The sequence below is a fragment of the Syngnathus acus genome, chromosome 10 (genome assembly GCF_901709675.1).
Source record: "Syngnathus acus chromosome 10, fSynAcu1.2, whole genome shotgun sequence".
Classification (NCBI taxonomy): Eukaryota; Metazoa; Chordata; class Actinopteri; order Syngnathiformes; family Syngnathidae; genus Syngnathus; species Syngnathus acus.
In genome coordinates this window covers 8,933,661-8,954,747 of record NC_051095.1, presented here as the reverse complement: position 1 = coordinate 8,954,747, position 21,087 = coordinate 8,933,661, and the positions used below count along the sequence as shown (strand labels likewise).

Below are 21,087 nucleotides of genomic sequence, written 5' to 3'. Positions count from 1 at the left end.
TGAAGATAAGAATTCATTGTGAATTGTGACTGGAGAATCTCGGAAGACTGATTAGCATGTTTGAATTTGTTATCCTTGTTTGGTTTTATTTGGTTCATTATGTCAAAGGGTAGCATTACAAAGTCTTAGTTGGCGCGCCATTTTCTTGCTGCCGTCAGTATCTTCTCGTGTAAAATTGTTTTTTTTTTTATATAAAGGCCAACAAAACTTGTGCTTAACTTACGAAGCACACACTGTGCTTTGCTCTTGCTCTCCTACACCAACCCACAGAACAGGGTCGCCGCTACAATACATTGAAGGCCACCATGACGTGAATACAATTGTCATCAGGCAACAGCCAGTAAATATGCTAATACACTTATCTCAACATAAGCCTCCCTATTGTCCTGGCAGGATCAAAAAGCACCCAGCAAACAGCCCCAGATACAACTGAAAGAGACTCTTCTTGCTTAGCTTTTAACCAGCTGTAACCAGACCCCTCGCCTCATCCCACTGAATGGCAGCCGCTTTTTGATGTCGCTTTTTTATTGAACACATTAAAAAAAAACACAGACTAGGCGAGACAGTTGTCTGATCTCCTATTGTTGCCGGGACAAACCTGAACGTCAGACCTCTCATCAGGCGCTTTCATGCATCATATCGCATTCAGGGACTCCTCTCCAGTTCCAAAGTCATGGTTGCAATAGTGGTGTGCAGCTTGTACCAGAGGATCACTTAGCTGCACACGAAGCTAGGAACTCAATAAACCTTCAAACACAGAGCCTCTTCTGAATGGGTGGAGTTTGCTGAGGCTTAAAGTGTACAAGGTGTACGTGGTGTTCTTTCAAATCGCTGTCATAGATTGGTGTTGTGTATGAGATGACAAGTAGCACAACACAAGTCAGTCAACGGTCACACTTTGATCTGGAGAGGCCCCGATGCTAACATGAGTGCAAAAGTAATCTGATTTCCTCCTAGATAGAGACACTTTCATCACCAATCAATCCATCAGTGAAAATGTTTAACCTCTATGTGGCCTATTATACCTCACTTTGAGACTGAGTTAAACAAAGTCCAATGCTGTAAAAGACAAGATTTACCTTTTCCTCCTGACTGTAGTTGAGTACTTGAGTTTTGCCCACAATTTGTCAACCCTAACACAGTCGATCTTACGTCCGCAGTCATTAGTGATACATTTCAGCTACCCTGTAACTCTGAACAGATTAATTGCCAAAATTAGACAACAGCTGTAAAATTATCTTCTATTCTCTCTACTTCAAGGGCCCAAATGCTTTGGTGACGTACACCATCATCAGCGGTGCGGACGACAGTTTCCGGATTGACCCTGAATCTGGCGATCTGATCGCTACCAAGAAGCTGGACCGGGAACGCCGCTCCAGTTACTCCCTGCTGGTGCGCGCTGACGACGGGAAGCAGTCATCCGACATGAGGCTCAACATCACTGTTGAGGATGTCAACGACCACACGCCCAAGTTTTCGCGGCCGACATACTCCTTTGACATCCCCGAAGATACGCCATCAGGTAAGGACTAGAGTGTTCATCTCTCAACTGAAGGTTGAAGGTTTGATCTTGAGTATCTGTGATCAAGTATCCTTGATATAATAGCACAGTGACCGAGTCCTCAGCAAATCAGCCAAATACTTCCGAGGTCAGAGATTCAAATCTCGGCTTCTGGTATTTGTATGGTTTACACATTGGTAGTCCAGCTTTCTCCTAGTTGAAGGTTGTTCGTCTATACATACGTTTCCTGCCAATGACTAGTGCCATTCTAGGGTGTACCCCAAAGTAAGCCGCCATAGGCTCCAGCTCACCTGCTATACCCCATGAAATCTGCAGAATATGGATGAACTACAGAAAGTGAAAGCCACTTTCTAAGATCCAAGTATTCAGCATGCAGCCTGTTCATGTCCCATTTATAAATGGTACATTGTATTTATCAATGTCAATGATTGGCAGCCTGCCACAGCATTTAATTTGAAAAATTGTCCATTTGCGAGAAAGCGAGTGAGTCATCGGTATTCATAAAAAAACCTTGCAGTGATAACCCCACGCTGAGTTTTCATTTAATCGCATTGGCAGTGAAAAGCAAATCCTTGAAGGTTTTTTGTGTCATCAACGGTTTCTCAGGCTCCATTGTGGCGGCGATCCTTGCCAGCGACTCTGACTCAGGGGTGAACGGCGAGGTCACATATTTATTAGAGGACGACGACGAGGACGAGACCTTCCTGCTGAACCCGGTCACTGGTGTTTTTAATGTGACGCGGCCCCTGGACTACGAGAATCAGCAGTACTACATCCTGACGGCCAAGGCGCTGGATGGCGGGGGGCAGGCCAGCACGGTTAGGGTCTACTTCAACATCCTGGATGTGAATGACAACGCTCCCTCGTTTAACACCACCGTGTACAGCACATCGGTTTTGGAGAGCTTGCCGCCTGGATCCAGCATTGTTGTTGTCAATGCCAGTGATGCAGATGATGGTATGTACATGAACAACAATGAACAGACGCACATCACTGCACACACAGGAGGCATGCTGACACAAAAGATCACTTTTTTACACTTATTCATTCTTCTGAGACACTTGTAGGCTCTCTGGACAGAACATTAGCCACACTGCACGTATACCAATACATATCTCATACTGAAAGATGTTCATTATTTGACAACCATTTGAAGTTGCAAACCTCACATGAAAAAATAAAATAAAATACAAATAATTCTACGCTATAGAAAATGAATGCCTGAAAGGATGCTAAAAAAAATATATGAAAATAAAAATTATACCAATATTAAAAGCAACATATTTTGTATTGGATTCCACAAATTGCTGTGGGTGTACCAATTTGGAATGTCTGGTTGGTATTTTGGTATGAGCCAAATAGCTGGCCTGTGAGAAGTTCACCCGTGGTTTGGACCGTTTCTCTTATGGAGAAATGACGTTTTTTTTTAAAGCCTACTCAGTGCCCAAACAAACACTTCAGCACATCCAGCCACTCTTTATGGCAAACGTGGTATTCATAATTAATGTTCCAGAAATATAACCGAAATGACACAATCTGTCCAACTCAGATCAACAACCAAGCTCATATTCGAACTGTTGTCCTGTTGAACTAATAAACTTCTGCCGTCCTTCTTTAGTCATCTTCTGGCAATATACAACCTCATATTTCATCTCATGCATGCATCATATATCATGGCCGTCCAACTTCATGTCACGCATCAAATAACTTCTAAAATACAACACGCTGACCATGTGATTACGAGTGAGATCAGGTAGTGGCATTTGCCAAACCCGCTGTAATTACCGCTACATGTAGACCGTAATGCGCTGGTTGTGACCTACATTCCCAGGGAAATGGGGCGTCCAGTCCTCCAGCCGGCCTCCTCGCCACAATCTCATAAACCTATAGCTGCCCGTTCCCACTGTCCAAATAAAACACTGCCATTGTTAGCACTTCCTAAGCCCTGCCCTTTGACCTGACCTCCTCCCCTCTTTCTCTGTGGACAACCCAGATGGAAGTGGCACTCATGCCTTTGATAAGGGATTACTTGTGTACTGTAAATATGCTCTGCCCTGGTGTGGGAAGGTAGATGCTTTCCACATGACTAACCCGTTGAGTTTAATTACCAATGCTCAATTTAAGATCATTTCAACCCCTCGAGTTCCACACTAAAGCTTTTGGATAGAACCTGATGTCAAGTTTAGATCAGGGGTTCTCAGACTGTTTAGATTCCTGGATCATCAAATCCTGCCAGCAATTTAACACAACTGCTAAGTAAAAAAACACTTTGGGTACTTCGTTTGGGTGAAAAGTCATAATGTCATTCGAGCAAAGTGAAATTTTTTCAAAGATACAGGTGTAAATTGATATTGAAAAAAAGTCATTTTTATAAGTGAATTTGAAAAGTACAACTTCATTGGCTTGTTACACTGTCCTGGGAAACTTTATTCTCTAAAAATAGCACTATATTAAAAATAAAAAAGATGATTCATAGCATTTGTCTTTCAATTGCTGCCTGTCGTGAGTCCTAGATTGCATCTTCCACTTTGCAAAGACAAGAACGGGGAGTTCCAGCTGTTGCGAGTCCACAATTTGTGGAAATGGATGCCAGATAATGCATTTAAGCACAATTAGCATATCTAGCAATGTCATCTAGAACAATAGATGCCGGGGTAAATGTGCAACCTTCCGCAATCCTGCAAAATGTCTTTGTTATCAAGCTCATATGTAATCTAAGGTCATAGTAGAGCAGCACTTGCATTTTTTTTGTTTATGAAACTGCAGATGTCAGTATTTTTTTAGCTCTAAATTCCCTCAAACAGTTGGTCTGATTAAAATACAATGTGAAACAAGAGGTATGCTCAATCTAATCTACTTGCTCCTGCATTGGTTTCCTCCAAATAAAATCAAGAGACCAGATTTAGTTAATTCTTCAAATTTAGGCCTGGAAGCTAAGAACAAATTCAATTAAACATGGCAGGCAGTAAGCACTTATGACCACATGTTGCATGTCCGTGTCGGGTATTCTTTGGTAGCATATCGTTTCCATTGGGCCATTATGTACCAGACTGTATGTCGTGTGTTGTTACAGTTCAACAGGTGGTTTTACAGTCCGAACTTATATTTTCACAAAGTGTCGTATTACCTAGCTTGGCTCATTAAGAAACAGCTGCATGACAAAGAGTTAACCTGAGAGTAGTAGCTTTTAAAACTCGCTGTTGAAAAGATAAAACCTGTTGTTTGCAAACAGGAAAAAAAACAGCATGTCAAAAACAATCTTGTCTCACGTCTGAACATGAAAACAATCGGTGGTTTCCTGGTTTCCGCTATTTTTTGGGACGCAGACATCCACTTCCCATTCCGATCCTTGTGAGCTATTTTTTGTCATCTGCTGTATGCTCTTTGTATAAGATTTGGAAATTGCCATGTCAACACAAATGACCCCAACTGTTTGTATGTACATCACGGGATCGTTTGAGGGTTTTTAGCTCTGTGTCATATTGACATTCAGACAAACTTAATTTAACTTCTCGTGTTTCCTAATATTATTTCTGTGACATGTTTGTAGGTAATTATAACACCCCCAGAAACAACAACAGAACACTTTATTATCATTTCTGAATTCAGCTTGTTTTGAGGAATAGTCCTGTCTTCTACCTGCCTTCAACCTGGACCAACATTATGACTTTCATTACATTAATGAACAGCGTGAGCTCCTACCACTACCACTGTGAACAGGCTAGCTGCTACAACTAGCCTAGAGTCTGGTTTGGAAAAAAGAAATCTCCCACGAAGAAAACAAAATCATTTTTACTTATGAAGCACATTTTTTGTCCTATCTAATCCCTAATTTGTCGATCGGTATGTGTCTTGCAGGTCCCAATGCACACCTTCTCTACAAAATTGTATCAGGCGATCCACAGGACCACTTTGTTATCACCAAAGAGGGTGTCCTACAAACCAAAAAGACCTTGGACAGGGAAACACAGTCCTTCTACAACCTGGTGATCACAGTCAATGATCTGGCTCCACCTCCGATGACCCGGTTCACTAGCACCGCCCAGGTGTCCATCATCCTTTTGGATGTCAATGACTGCCCACCGACATTCATTTCCCAAAAGATGACGTACATCCAGGAGAACACGCCAGTGGACACATCAGTGTTCAGCGCCCTGGCTACGGATGCCGACAGCGGGCCGAACAGCTACGTCGAGTATTCTCTCAAGGGACCCTTCGGTAACAAGTTCAGCATCGGCACCATAGATGGTGATGTTAGGTTGATTGGAGAACTGGACAGAGAGGAGCTCGCTAACTACACTCTGACAGTGGTCGCCACTGATAAGGGCGAGCCACCGCTGTCCTCAACCATGGACGTGACCATGTTGGTTCTGGATGTCAACGACAACACGCCGACCTTCTCCCAAAATATCTATGACATTGAGATCGAGGAGAACACCTTGACTGGGATGGACATCATCCAGGTGTTTGCCACCGACTCAGACGAAGGCACAAATGGGCAAATCCGCTTCTCTATCTCAGGGGGAAATACCAACAGAGACTTCAGGATGGATTCGGTCACAGGGATGGTATCGGTGGCCAAGCAGTTGGACCGGGAAGTACAGGCTTCCTACTCACTAGTTGTCCAAGCGTCTGACCGTGGAAGCAGTCCAAGAGTGGACCATGCGACGGTCAACATTGTATTGCTGGATGTCAACGACTGCTCGCCTGTGTTTGAGCTCTCTCCTTACACAGTAAATGTTCAGGAAAACCTTGAGTCGCTACCGAGAAACATCCTTCAGGTGACTAGATCTACTTTGGTCTTTAGTCAAGTGGTTCACAGATTTAAGATGTTAGATCAATAACATTCACAGACAGAGTGTCTGAGAAGGCAGATTGTATTTTTGAATGACAGTCCGGAGACCTCAAATGAGATAATGCTGTAAAGTGATGTCTTTTACCTAACTCAATAAGGGCAGGTATGCGAGTGCTATAGCTGCCACTAGCGTGGTGGCGTTTCTTCTAACCGCATGTCATGAGAAAAAAACATGAGTGAAGCAATGATTTAATGATGGAAGACTACAATTTGTCTCGCGCAATTTAGGCTCCGCGGGATTCGACCGAAATATGCGGCTTAGCTTAAACGCACCACAGAAGTCATTACGGTCATGACCACCATGATGATTTAAATGAGCCGCGTATAAAAATGGAGGAGAACGACAAATTTCCAGAATCCGTCTTCTCTCGTCAGTTGGAAATTAGCGTGTTTTTCGCCTTGTTGCTGATTCCCAGGGAAAATCTGATTGGGCAAATTGAATAAGTGATGAACTTCCTGCCCTCAATAATTACCTTCATGGTATCACTGTGATGAAATGAACCCCTCTGATGGAACAATATTACTATTAAGTACTGAGTAGTCGACATAACACGTTGTTGCTCACAGTAACTATCAATGCAATGTGACAGATACAGATCGTCACAATCCCATCACAACCGATCGAAGTATGGCGGTATAGAAAATGTCCTCTTATATTCGAGAGCTTTGGTCCAAAACAAATCATTTTGTTTACACACTCTGAGACGGTAAAGCAATCTTTGGACAGTCTTTAAGCAGACAATTTCTTGAAGGTTGTAGCAAAATCGTCCCCAGACCAATTTAGAGTGGAGCCTAGATAACGTGGGATTGCTTCGAGTGTTGGCCTTCATTAGATATAGTTCTCTGGTAGCAAATACTAAACCCATTCAAGCACTTGGAACATCTTTCTTTACAATTATTTTAGCACTACATAGCCAAACCCACGATGCACCATCAACACACCCTTACAGTCTTGTCCTATACTGTTTTATAATGCAATTGTTCTCTTTTGCTGTTTTCTAATCGATAGTCTCTTCTCAAACCTTGTTCTGTCTGACCCTAACCCAATTAAACATCCACCACAATACAAATAACCATCAAGAGAGAATATCAAGCTTCCCTGTTGCGGAGAAAAAGGGTTCTGGCATAAATAGGAATACAGATACAGAAGAAACGTCGTTCTCCATTTCTTTCAGGTTGTCGCCAGGGACGACGACCAAGGCGCCAATGGTCAGCTCAGCTACATGCTGAGCGGCGGTAACGACGAAGGCGGCTTCAGTTTGTCGGCCAGCGGTCAATTGAGTCTGACTCACACTCTGGACCGCGAGGCTCAAGGGAAATACGTCCTGCTGATCACAGCCACCGACTCGGGTAAGGCGGAATTCTGAGGTTTTTAGCTACGAGGTCTAGCGTAAAGAGTGATTTTCTTTAGGTCTCGCAAGATCTTATTTCAGTTCCAAAATAGATGACTCATTTCAGCAATTGTACCACATTTTATTTTGCGTGATTGGGTTTATATGGTTAGCGTTGTCTCTCAATGGTCACTGTTGGAATTGAGTAAGATGCTTCCAGATCACCCAAGATAGAATATAATAAACTTGTGTGCAGTCAACAAATATTTTGATTTCATGGTGTGTGCAGAGCTCGTTTTGTGTGGTCTGATAAACTAAACATTGGAGAGTTTTTAGCTTGCAAACTAGCGGGTGTTTTTTACGATCTGGTCCCTAGAAATCCATTGAGCGGCTTTGACTGAATAGCATCTCGGGTTTATTTGGATACAGCGGTAGGGCTTGTTTTAGTCAGATAAAAGCTTAACTTGTTATTGCACGGAGGTCAGTTAATGTGCAGTTAAATGAATATATGCGTTGCCTTGTTGCAGCCAAATCACATGGTGTCCCGGCTAAGTATACGTCTGGGCCCCCCCTCCCCGAAAGCCACTCTGGCAAAGTTGTCATGATCTATGAGTGGTTCTGTATCATTCCTAGACATATGCTGCATTTTGGACTATGCAGAGGCGATTTGCATTGAATGGTTCCCGAAGTGTAGAATGAAGGAATGGAGGTTGAGCCCTCAGTGTTTGGCTTTTGATCAAAGTCTTTGCTATGGCTGTTGATTGACAGTTGCTGGGGTCTAAATTTGAATGACCTTACTACGACGCCATAAATTGAAAACAACAAAAGATATGTTGTTTTTACTCTTTGAAATGGCTGTTTTTAATCATGTCTTTCAGTTTATAAAACCGTTTTATCACATTCATTTTCTCCATTTGATGCTCCAAAATGGTGACGGCACATGAATAGAAGATATCAGTCGAAGAGGGAAATGGAAAAAAATGTGTTCCACGGTCCAATTGTTGCCATCATGAAAACCTTAAAAACTTTCACAGCCGACACGTCACCACCTAACACAAATATTTCCCGCGCCAATGTTGACTATTTCACCAAACTTGTGTCACTCATAAAAATTTCTGAATGCCAACTCTTTTGGCTTTGACTTAATCTTGCTTTTGCATATTAAAATGGTAGGTCTTCCCATGCAAGCTGTCATGGGTGTCATGAGGGCCGTATTATACATTTGTCGATCTCAGGCAAGTCAGGTTCCTGCAGAGCCGCTGTCTTGCCTGTTTTAAATGTTCCCCTCCTTCACACACCCGATTCAAATGATCAGGGTTATTATCAAGCCTCTACAGCAGGGGTGCCCAAACCTTTTCAGCTCGCGAGCTACTTTTGAAATGACCAAGTCACAAAGATCTACCCACTAAAAAAAATAATAATTATATATATATATATATATATATATGTCATCGAGAAAAAAAAGTGCTACTCCCATTCCCTATGAAAGTGATACTTCTTACTATGGCCAGCTGCCCCACTCATTTTTATACCCTTTCTTAAGTTTAAGAGAAAAAACAGGGTTCTGACAATTGGAGGGAACTCGTGAGCTAGCGTGTTTGTGTTGTGTTGTTAGCGCCGTTGTTTGTACACGCGTCAAGTGCGGAGAAAAAATAAATAAATAAAAATAAAAAATAAAAAAATATATAATAATAATAAAAAGATCGACCAATAGTGGCATGGCGATCGACGTATTGGGCACCCCTGCTCTACAGAATTTGTTGATAATCTGATTTATCGAATCAGGTGTGCTGCAGTGGTAAGAACTGGAGAACAGGCAGGACATGGCCACCTCTGATCGATCCATAATTAATATTGTTTCTACACGTTTCCATCGATTTTTTTCTTATTACACAGTCTGCGCCCTGATGGTTTCTTCATGTTATATATAGGGGTTTGCTCGCTTGAAAATTGTGTTTAGAAGTTTGTGCCACATGGACAGAGCTGCCCGGCGAGTGAACATACTAATTTAGTGCTGGATGGCCTTTTTTGCACTGTTCACATGGAGTCCATATTTAGAGGACTTGACAGCGCTTCCAAAATATTTTGACAAGACATTTTCAGTACAATGTTGGTGAGAGGCAGCAAGAGCAACAGAGAGAGAGAAAGGATTTGGGTTAGAATATCAAAATATCAAAAAAACCCATAATCAAGAGCACAGTCTAAATTATCCAGCAGTGTTTTTCTCACATTTTTGAGGCCTGGGCCCCGAGTCGGCGGAGGCGAATGTTTCTCCCAGGCACAATTTGGCACGACAGGCTGAAAAGGTGGATGCTGCAGACGTGCGTCTCTGCGTCTGCAGTCTTGCGCGGCTCGTTCCTGACCACATTTGACATTTCAAAGGCTGCCTTTATCTTCCCCCATGGTGCCAGATCTTCGCCCAGAGACATGCCGCGAAAAGACAAACAAGCCTGCTAGACAAATATCAGAGCCGAAACTACGATCAGAAGCTTCAGGCCAGAGTTGCTATATAGAATCTCTTTCAGTACGTTCCTGCATTTTCTCCACATCACCTGAGGTCATCACAGAAACTTTCTGCCTTATGATTACAGCGAATGTGTGTTGCCATGTCAATCTGATTCGCCGAGGGCTTTCAGGAGCGATAATGCTGGCCAATATGACTTCAACTATATTTGTAATAGGAATTTTCTTCACCCAATCAGATTTTAAATTCATTCTCACAGGGCCAGGTCTCAGCCCTCAGTGAAGGCAGCATTTTTTCACCCTCTAGTTCTACGTCACAGGAATATTATAACTTTGAAAGTGGTATCAGAGGTGCAATTGCATGAAAACCCAGCCGCCGCCTGTCCGTAACGGTATTCGGAAAATGTGTGTGAAATTTTAACAGTTGACACACACTTCTCTCACCATTGAATTGTCTGATTATGGGAAACCATGTTGCGATGTGGAATCACACACAGTTGCTGCAACATCTACCGATACCACTGATGCAGCCATTTTTTAGGCTCTCTGTACAAGAACCAAACATTTCATCAAGAAGCAAATGAATGGTGGCCTTCAATCGGACTCTTGAAAAACAGTCCTCTAATCAGGGGTTTCCAATCTTTTTGGGTCCCTGGGACCCTTTTCAAGTGATACACACATAATAATTTACTGCAATTCATTTTGCGGAGTCCCGCAGCTGTAACACGCGGACCCCTGAAGTTCGCTGGACCTCAGTTTGAGAACCACTGGATTGTAGAGACATCACAAGTGGAACATTTCACTGCCTTTGTTTATGGGAAAAGCTTTTTGGAGCATTCCTGCGTAAACGACTCCACTTTATTGCCAAGATCTGCTATCATCTGCAGGCAAAATGCAAAAATACCGGAAAATTAATGATCTACTACCTGGATCCTGCTGCAACAAAACATTACAGCATAAATGGACTACAAGGGCTAAGTAAAAGCCATAAAAACCTATGGAAAGGAGTTAAATGATGTTTTGGGCTCCTTGAGAGGGTTTTTGCCAGAATCTGTGTGTGGTGGTGAGAATGTCTTCAGGGCACTCTGACATGCCCTGACCGCATTCGGGCACATTTATTAAAGAGAAGCTAGAGTAAATCTTTAAACCCATGCCAATTATGGTGAATATGGTCACACAGAAAGCCCATGTTTTTATATTCTCAGTCTTTGTATATACGTATTGCTTTTTTTTCAGTGGTGGCTGAAATATTTGGGCATCTTTCTCGGGTGAAGGAAGATGTGTTGAAAAGAAACAGTGTGAATTTAAGACTTTTTTTAATTTTTATTTTGATAAATAGGAATAAGAAAACAAAACTAAGCAGAACTCATTAGCTAGCAATGAGTCCACAGGCGTTAATTGTCTCGTTGCTCATTATTAGGCTAATTGAATAGGCTACAATAATGCCCTGATTATAATTAATAATGTCTAATTAGAGATTTCACAAGGCACTCGAACCCATCCAACAACAACTTAATTGGCATTAGCGGGGTCATGGAACCTATTTCTATTTTATTTCATTTGTTTTTATATCATTTAATGTCTGTCACAATTACTCTCTCTTGCTAACAGTTACAATAGCACAAACTAACCAGTGCTCATAGGCATGTTTGCAAGCCTTTTCTAAACAGATATTCTCTGTGGTTGCTCTTCGGTATGTTGGTTTTATGGAAATAGCTTTGGGCAGTGTACAAAATAAAAGGTTTAAAAGGTGGTTTGTGTGCATCAGCCTTGGCTAGGTGCATCTTTTACGATGTTTTCTCTGCCGGCCAGCACCTCACGTTTTTGCTATGCTAATTTTGTCCCAGCTAGTACTTACTCTTATCCACAAATGAATGACTTTTGATAGTAATCCAAAAATTACAAGAAATGTTTATTCGTATGGTAATGGATATTTTGAGCCGTTTGGCACCAGTGTATGCGATCTTGTGGTGCCACTGTACATTAAAATGCTAAAAGGGGAATTTCTTGAGAGTCTACCACCCTGCAAATAACGTTGTCTTTGTCGTAAGAACATAAAAGTGTAATCGTTTTATTGAGCTTTACCGCAAGTCTTAAAATCTTTGGATTTTGATACCCTTTCCTTGTTAGCATCCAAACCACTAAATGACAATTAATCATTATTATAATCATTAATCAAATTAGAGGTCTAATTTCGGATTGTTGAGAAGTATAATCTGTCATCCCTATTTTTTTCTTTGTTGCTGAGCTTGTGAGAAAGCACGCGCTTACTCCGTTTGTGGTGTTTGGCACTGGGGACACCTCTCAGCCTGAACCCAGCTGAGGCTATTCACCGGGGGTGGCTGTGGACAGGGTCACATTAAAAGAAGCTTTGTCGCAAGGCAACAGGTTCTCAGAAGCAGAAAAATGTCAATTTTGCCTTGTCTGCGGCCAATTTTCTTCTACCGAGTCATTTATTTACACCAGCCCTTAAGAGCACAATCGAGCCGCAGTCCATAAAACGTAATTAAACGTTTAGCCTTAAACTTCAATCCACAGATGGGCCATCCCAAAATTTACACACGCATCCATCAGCCTGTTCCCCATTTAATGAATACGGTTGTTTGACCATCTCAGTTTTTCTGTGTGCATCTCGGCTTAACTTTTTTCCCCTCAAAACATCACTCGGACACATATTGAAGGCACGGATTATCTCTTGTGCCAGGAGAGACACCCAAACTTCAGTCTTAACACAGCTTAGGCTGGCCAACTCAGGGCAACTCACAAGCTTTCCCAGGAGGTGGGAACCTCCATTTCTTCTGAATCAATGTCATATATCAGCATGCTCTGTAACAGCAGCTACAGCATAGGAAAACAGATCACTTAATCACCATTAACACATCTATTTATACCCCCTCCTGACCACAAAGTATGGCCATGGCACCTTCTTGGTGATTAATGTGATTTGTCCAGTGGCAATGGACACTAATAAACTAATAAGGTGCTTAGAGCCTGCCATATGTTTATACAAGACAATGCTTTTTGAGCTGAGAGGCTTACACAAGAGTGTGTGTGTGTGGGGGGGGGGGGGGGGGGGGGTCTTTAGAGTGGAAGAGGAAGCAACAGATGGTCACATGGTCTCATTTAGTCTCATAGCCCTGAAAGCTTGTTATTTTAGACACCGAGTGTTTGGAGTTGCTCCAGGTTTCTCCATATGAAGGTGCTCCGATATGGTTCAGCAATTAACAGACCACAAGAAGTTAAAGAAACAGCCAAATTGGTTCTGGATTATTTTGAAATATCAAGCAGACATCTGAGTTTGGACATGTTTGCCCCTGAAGTTGAATAATATACATATATATATGTGCATGCATTTCTTCGACAAGGTTCAAAAATTGACTGGAAATGTGTCTGAATGGACGGCAAAAAATGTTTGTATTGTAAATTCAAAAATATTTTTGGTGGCCAAATGACCAAAACACTTCTTTCAATTTTTGTACTGGTTGCATTTAGAACTAAGTTACAGTACTGTTGGTAAATCTACTCAAGGATATCTGTTGGAATCGGAAGCAACTGATGGTTAATGTAGACCTTTTATTAAAATAAGACCTGAATTAAATGTTTGGGTTGAAAAATATGTCTGCAACAAGTGGAAATCCAATTGTCTTCCATTCAAACTTAGGCTGATTGATGGGGAAAAAAAAGGAGCGTCAAATCATGGTGGTTTGTGCAATGACTGCCAGACTAACCCCACTGAAATAAGATTATCTTTTTGGATCAACATTGTGTTAATGAATTTATCACTTGTCTGATGGGCAATCTACAAATTAGTGGAACGATGATGGGAATGCAAACATTTGAGTTTGTCATGCATTTCTGGGCATATTGCATATAATCCTATGATATTTTATCTGACATTCTTTTAAACAAGGATTCAATTCAGAGGCCATTTGATACGCTGATGATGATGTCAGTAGTTAGTGAGTGTCCAAGAAATTAGGGGAGGAGGGAAGGATTTAAATAAAAAATAAATAAAAAAGGAATTTGCAACATGAGCAAACGTTGGATCTCTGTTTCCAGACATGAATCCAAACTCTTCTGTTTGTTGTCAGGCGCTTGCAACCGCAATTTTTCATTTTCAAACAGCGAGTCGAGAGTGTAATTGCAAGACCGCAACAAAAAGAACTGTTTTAACCCGAACCATGCTTCTTCCTTCAACCTTTATTTGTCTGCCTTGTGCCTAAAACAAAGTGTTAACCCCAAAGAAGTCAGTCATTGCGTTCTTTCAAACAGATGATTCGAATCAATGTAATTGGTGATAAAAATGACAATATGACCAGCTTTGTGTTTGGAATCCAGTTGCATTGCTTGGGAATGTGATTTGGCTTGGCGACAGAACTGACGCCACATTAAAGTGTCGATAACACAACTACTGCTCAAAGAAGAAGAACAAAGGGCTTGGGGTGGTGGGAATTGCAGACGGAAAAATAGTTTTGTAACCACCGAGACAGCTGGCATTCCTGCTGTGAAATTTCCAACAGCTCTCTTTCCGTGACAAAAAAAATGATGTCATTTGCCCGATGCCGGACTCGGGCCGCCGAGCTGGCACCTGCCTGGACTTCAGTCTTAACGATCAAGGACAGCAGATTCCAACAAAGACTGGATGTGACGTGATTGCAGTTTTCAAAATCATCCCAGGATTGTTTCAATTACTAGAATAGGTATAGGCAAAGTATGGCTCACGTGCCACAAACTACCATTCTTTGTTTGTTATTATAGTACACACAGCATTGCCCTCTAGAGTTGTTGCCTTAATTTATGACATGCACTCAAACCAACAAAAGAAAGATTGAACGTTTATTTCAATTTTTTTCCATTTAGTAATGAGCAATATTTGACAGGTTCTTTTAACGGTTTCTGACCAAAAAGCAGAGAAAGTTTAAATTATTGTGAGAAAAAACATCTAGCAGAACAGTGACTTTGAACCTAATATTTTTTTGCATTTGGGACTCCTCAAACTGGGAAACAAAAACATGACCTATCCGACTTAGCGCGTTGATATTTGTCTTCCTCATAATCGGTGTGACAAGCCAAGATTCATCCCCTAATCTTTATCTTCAATTAAGAAGATGAGATCTAATTTATGTAATCCACATATTCGTGAGTGGCTATAAATGGTTGGATTCTAGTTGATTGATATAACCGTCTATGAGAAAAAATATATATATATAATGAAATACTAATATGTTAATATTTTATTTGCAACAAATGAATCTGTCAATGTTGAATGAGATAGTTGAAAAATATTTTTCATTCACAGATTTTATTCAGAAAAAAAGGCTGCATTGATCATGTTAAATGTTGATGGGTAGAAATATTATATCATACAACATAGCACCTCATATTTGTTGCATGTTACCTCTCACACTCCAAAAAACATGCATGTTAGGTTCACATAACACTGAATGTGTCAAGGACTGTTTGTCTTTGTGTGCCCCGTACCCCATCTCTCAACCAAAGTCAGCTGGGATAGACTGGCGATAAGCAATACAGAAAATGGATGATTAGATACATTTACATATTTTATTAACCTAATCTAACAATGATGTGGTCCATCTGTTTTTAAAACTCAAATGTGGGCGTCGAAGTCTGCCCACCCATGTACTGCAACACGCTTGATCATAGGGAGTAATTGAAGAATCGAAATTGGATCTATCCTGCGGCTGCCGTGTTGATGTTGATTTATCAAGCATGTTTAGATCGTCTCACCTTGAGCATAACAATCATAACGTCCATTAACACGCGTTCGCATACGTGCCAAGATATCCGGTTCAGAGACGGCTAATTCTGTCGGCCCACGCCATGTAACAGGATCGATGTGAACTATTCGTATGTTGGCGAGCACGCCCGGCGGAGACAGCTGCCAGGGGTTAGGTGATATTGGAGGGCTCCGAAGGGCTAAGACGGCACGTCTCGAGGCTTTGGCCGAGCGAAGAGAAGCGATACGGCCGAGAGAGATGTGAGAAACGCTTCCCGTCTGATCCCCGCGCCTGTCGACAACGTCGGGGTCGGCACGGGGTCAGGGCCGCTAGGGGAGTGTGTGAGTGCGTTTTTCGGTGGGGGCGAGTGTACGCTGTGCTTACGGAGGATTAGCCTCAGCGACGTCCCCGTGCTTGCAGTGGACGAGGCATTTGCAGGTCAAAGGTGGCGCAAGTGCTTGGTGAAGTAGGTTGGCTGTGTTCTCCCCAGACGGTAAACAGGTAGTGACATCACATCCTGCGCCCGGGGGAGTCAAAAGCATTGTGTGTGTGTGTGTTTCCGATCTATATAGGGAAACAATGCTATCGAAGTTATTTGGAGGCTTGTGGATTTAATATTCATCCATGCATTTTTTATACAAGCTGATCCAATTCTGGGCCATACAACTTCTTGCCGTACAGTGGGGCATATAGTGACAGACCACAATTAAATACTTTTTCACGACATGACAGGGGATATAACTTTTCATTTATTGGGATCTCTGTTAGCCTTGGCAGAGACCATTGCAATTATTTTCCGAAATAAAACAAAACTGACTAAAAATTACCAAAATTATTAAAATAACTAAAAAAAACGAGAAACAAACATTTAACAGCATCACCTCATCGTAAATCGAATCGTAATGCCACTGAATCAAACCGAATCAAATTGTTCCACTTCTTTTCTTGAATTGTATTGCACCCCATAAATTGAGATAAGCAAGGAATCGTCTTTTTTTGGAGATTGCCGTTGTCCTGTTAGTCTCTGAGCTCTTGTGAGCACTAAGCAGCTCATCTTTGATCAACAACAGCCTGACTGCCAAACACACTTTGGCTGCCAGTATCAGCACTAAAGTGATACAGACACTGGGATCAATTAAAGAGGATCAGCCCTAATCCGTTGCCAGGCAACCACATGAAAAACTGAATGTAAGTCACAAGACAAGCATATTGACCATACCAAACATTTTTTGAACCTCATTTGTCAGCGGACTTCCCTGTATAAACGGGCAATAATTTTGGAATTACACGCGTTTCCGTATTCTTCTAAATATTTGTAAAGGTGGCAACAAGCCATCACCTAAAAGTCAACATAGTCCATATTTAGTAGGAAACGGAGATCCTAAAGTGGAACAGCGAGGGACATGACTCATTATTTGGTAACAAGTCAATAAAAGATGTCTTCTCTGGTTTCAGGGCCTTTTTGGGGAAGCGGATCAAAATGTTTACTGTTACCTCGTATTTTCCCCTCTGGGACTCAGCTTGGTATATTCTAATTACCACTCATGTTCTGAGCAGGAAAGCCAGGTAGATTTAAGGATGAATATCTGTTTATTAAATCAAGCCCAGCAGTGTAGTGATGTTTTGAGTAAAGCAAAGCCCAGTAATGCCCAATAATGTTGCGTTTGATTACTTTAATTGGCTTTTTAGCCTTTGTGTTGCGTTTGAACTCTCAGTCTAACCTAACCATTGATAGTTTGCTTAGTTTTATGATCCATTTTCTGGTATCTCACTGCCAGTTGTCAGGTAATCGTAATATACTGAGCATACTGAAATTCCAATTTACTTTTTTGCCATAAAAAGTACCCGGGGACAGTAACTCAACCGCAAACTGCTACTGGTACAAATGATTTGTTATTTCAAAGTAACATCAAAATGACTATTATGCAGAAATGTCAAAAAATGAGGGAGACTGGGTGGAGCGTAGTTTGAAACAGATCTACCAAGTGTTCCATTTCAGGGAGGATTAGAAAGTTCAAGCAATGCAGACGCCGGAATCCCAAAGTTGTTACTGTTTTTTTAAAAGTTGATTTTCATCTGCTTTTCATTTAAAATTCGTCCTCTCAGGACCCGACGGGCACCGCTTTCGTCACCCACGTTGTTGTTTTTTTCGCCTAAAATAGTCTTTCTCCCGACTCAAATTCCACAGATGACGGTCCGTGCAACGCACCCTCACATAAGAGACCCTGTGAAAGACATCTGAACGATCTGATTTCAAGTTGGAAGATTTTTTTTTTTTGTGCTAGTCCAAAACTAATGGCTTTCGCTTCCTGCATTCTCAGGTTCTCCTTTGCTGAGCGGAACGGGGACAGTGACTGTTCTGGTGGACGACGTCAATGACAACGTACCAATTTTCTCTGCGTCTACCTTCCACACTACCATCACGGAAGATGCCCCCACTGGAACCGACGTGTTGCTGGTGAACAGTTCTGACGCAGATACGGGCCTCAATGGTGTCATAAGGTACATCTTCCAAACTATGGATTCTCAACTACATTAATATGCTGTGAGATATCATCACTGGACTGGTTGCTAGCCAAATCAAAAGCCCAAGTTTCATTCGTCTAAAATGCCAACGCCAGTTTTAGTCACCCCCAAATCCTTCTTACGGATTTTGTTTTTCTACAGTAAATCTTTGCCCCCATAAAGGGATTGTCGCCCCCCCCCGACTCTCAAGCCGGACGTTGACTCAAGTCTGTCCCTTCCTTTCTCTCGGCGAATCATATTGGGTACGCGCTGGGGGGTACCACAGTGTGCTCCTGTTTCCCAAAACATTGTAATGAGGATGTTAATTGTCTATGACAGTATGAGGTGTACCCATCAGGGGGTTCCAGGGGCCTTTAATAGAGACCAGTCAGTTATTAGATGGAATTCTCAAAGTCCATTAAGATGGAGTTAAGGTTAGGGACTTTTAAAGGTCCGCTGAGCTTCCGTGTTGCCTTCATACTTTCTTGTAAAGTTTTTGGGCAGGAGGGTGGGGGGTGCTTTCAGAAGAAACATTTCAGAGTATGCGACGTCATGTACGTTTATACACCGGTTTATATTTGTGTCTGGGTCCGGTCTGGGTTTGAGACAGAACAATTTGCAGCCTTGACTTGCTGATGAGTTTGTATGAAAATAAGATGCATGTGGTTTTACCTTGTCCTATTCAGTCATACGTTATACTTTAATGGTTCTTTTATGGGTTTCGATGTTTATATTGTATTTTATTAAAGGCCATGAGTGCATATTAAATAGAGGGGAGCGAGTTTTACTTGCTGCAGTCAAGGGAAGAGGCAAAGCAAAAATATCAATAAAGCAAATTGAATGTCAAATGAAATCCATCCATCCATCCATCCATTTTCTGAACCGCTTAGTCCCCACGGGGGTCGCGGGAGTGCTGGAGCCTATCCCAGCCGTCAACGGGCAGTAGGCAGGGGACACCCTGAACCGGTTGCCAGCCGATCGCAGGGCACACAGAGACAAACAACCATTTGCACTCGCACTCACACCTAGGGACAATTTGGAGTCTTCAATCGGCCTACCAAGCATGTTTTTGGGATGTGGGAGGAAACCGGAGTGCCCGGAGAAAACCCACGCGGGCCCGGGGAGAACATGCAAACTCCACACAGGGAGGGCCGGAGGTGGAATCGAACCCGCACCCTCCTAACTGTGAGGCGGACGTGCTACCCAGTGCGCCACCGAGCCGCCTTCAAATGAAATCAGTTTGCTAATATGATTTTTAAAAACTGATGCTGAAGTAGAACAATTACAATTTAATAATTTGATTTTTTTTTTAAAATATATATCTACTGTATGTAATTGTACTTCAGTGACCTCTATAGACCGTACTTTGGCAGGATCAAATAGACTCAAACGTAGTATGTGCATACAGCTCTTGCACACGCACACACTCATCCCTTATTGTGTGAAACAGATTTAATACATCTTAATTACTTTGAATGGAACATAATTCATTAATTGAGCAAAAATGTTTCCATTTACATTAAAAAATTTGAATAAATTCATGTTTTCCTTCTTAGAAAAAGGTAATATAGAGGTAAATAAACAGGTCATATATTTGGGAAGATATTCAAATTAAATTTGATTCAACTATGTAATTTACTTTATCTATTCATTTATTCATTTGTTTTAATTTGTAGGTGCGTTTTAAGTTTTTTAATGATTTGTATTTACATTAATCAATTCTTAATTTAATAATTTATTAAAATATGTAAATAAACTTGTCTAATGTATTTGTTCAAGACATTAAATTAATTCAGAAATCATTTTGCTGTGTAATTTTGCATTTTTATTCATTATTTTTTCATGGGTTCATTAATGTATATTTATTTAGTCAAAAACACCTGTTTTTATAAAACAATAAAATACCTCACAGACCTCAGAGCATGTTTGTTAATTTGAAAATTTATTTTGGGCGGCATGCAACTGAAACACATGACACTAAGTGAGAGAAATCTTTTATAATGTAGAGGATTGTGTGAGAATTATGTGAGAAGTATTTAATAATTTCAAATTTTGTATTTTAGACATCATTTTCATTCTGCTTTCATTCCTTAGTTTTTGTTCAATGTAAATTCCTCCTCAAATTCCTCCTTTTCTCCCCAAACAGCTACAGTTTAACTGGAGGCCACGGACAGTTCTCCATCAACCCAGCAACCGGACAGATTATCACCAGCTCCCTGCTGGACCGAGAGGAGCGAGCCAATTACCAGCTGCTAGTGATGGCGACAGATGGAGGGTTGCCGCAAGGCCTGTCCAGCTCAGCCACCGTGTCCGTGACAGTGTCCGACATCAACGACAACCCACCGCGCTTCCATCACCACCCTTATGTCACCCACATCCCTGCCTCCACAGCAGCAGGTAAACATTTAGACACTCTTTTGAAATCCAGAAACAACATTTCCAAGGATCCCCTCATAATCTTAATGCCAGTTAAACATGTATAACTGAAATATGAAACCGTGAATGCCATAAAATTCACAAATATGCTTGTTTTTTCAAGTTGAAATGTTAGTAGAAATTCATAAGATTTTTCGAAGAAAAACAAAACAGAATTTAAGGAATAAAATATTTTTTTTCAAGAAAAAAAAAGTCAATATTTACAAGGAAACTGCTTTTAATTGGGCAAAAGCTAAA

The 21,087-nt window shown here is 41.4% G+C and overlaps 1 protein-coding gene across 1 annotated transcript in view; it reads left to right on the top strand.

Annotated features, from left to right (window-relative positions):
• Positions 1 to 21,087, top strand: part of LOC119129374 (protocadherin Fat 4) — an 80,999-nt gene that overhangs the window by 41,724 nt on the left and 18,188 nt on the right. Inside the window, exons 3-8 of the mRNA XM_037262564.1 lie at positions 1,261 to 1,522; positions 2,129 to 2,479; positions 5,381 to 6,303; positions 7,553 to 7,727; positions 18,231 to 18,411; positions 20,561 to 20,811. Of these exons, the coding sequence (XP_037118459.1) occupies positions 1,261 to 1,522; positions 2,129 to 2,479; positions 5,381 to 6,303; positions 7,553 to 7,727; positions 18,231 to 18,411; positions 20,561 to 20,811 (2,143 nt within the window). The remainder of the gene's footprint in view (positions 1 to 1,260; positions 1,523 to 2,128; positions 2,480 to 5,380; positions 6,304 to 7,552; positions 7,728 to 18,230; positions 18,412 to 20,560; positions 20,812 to 21,087) is intronic.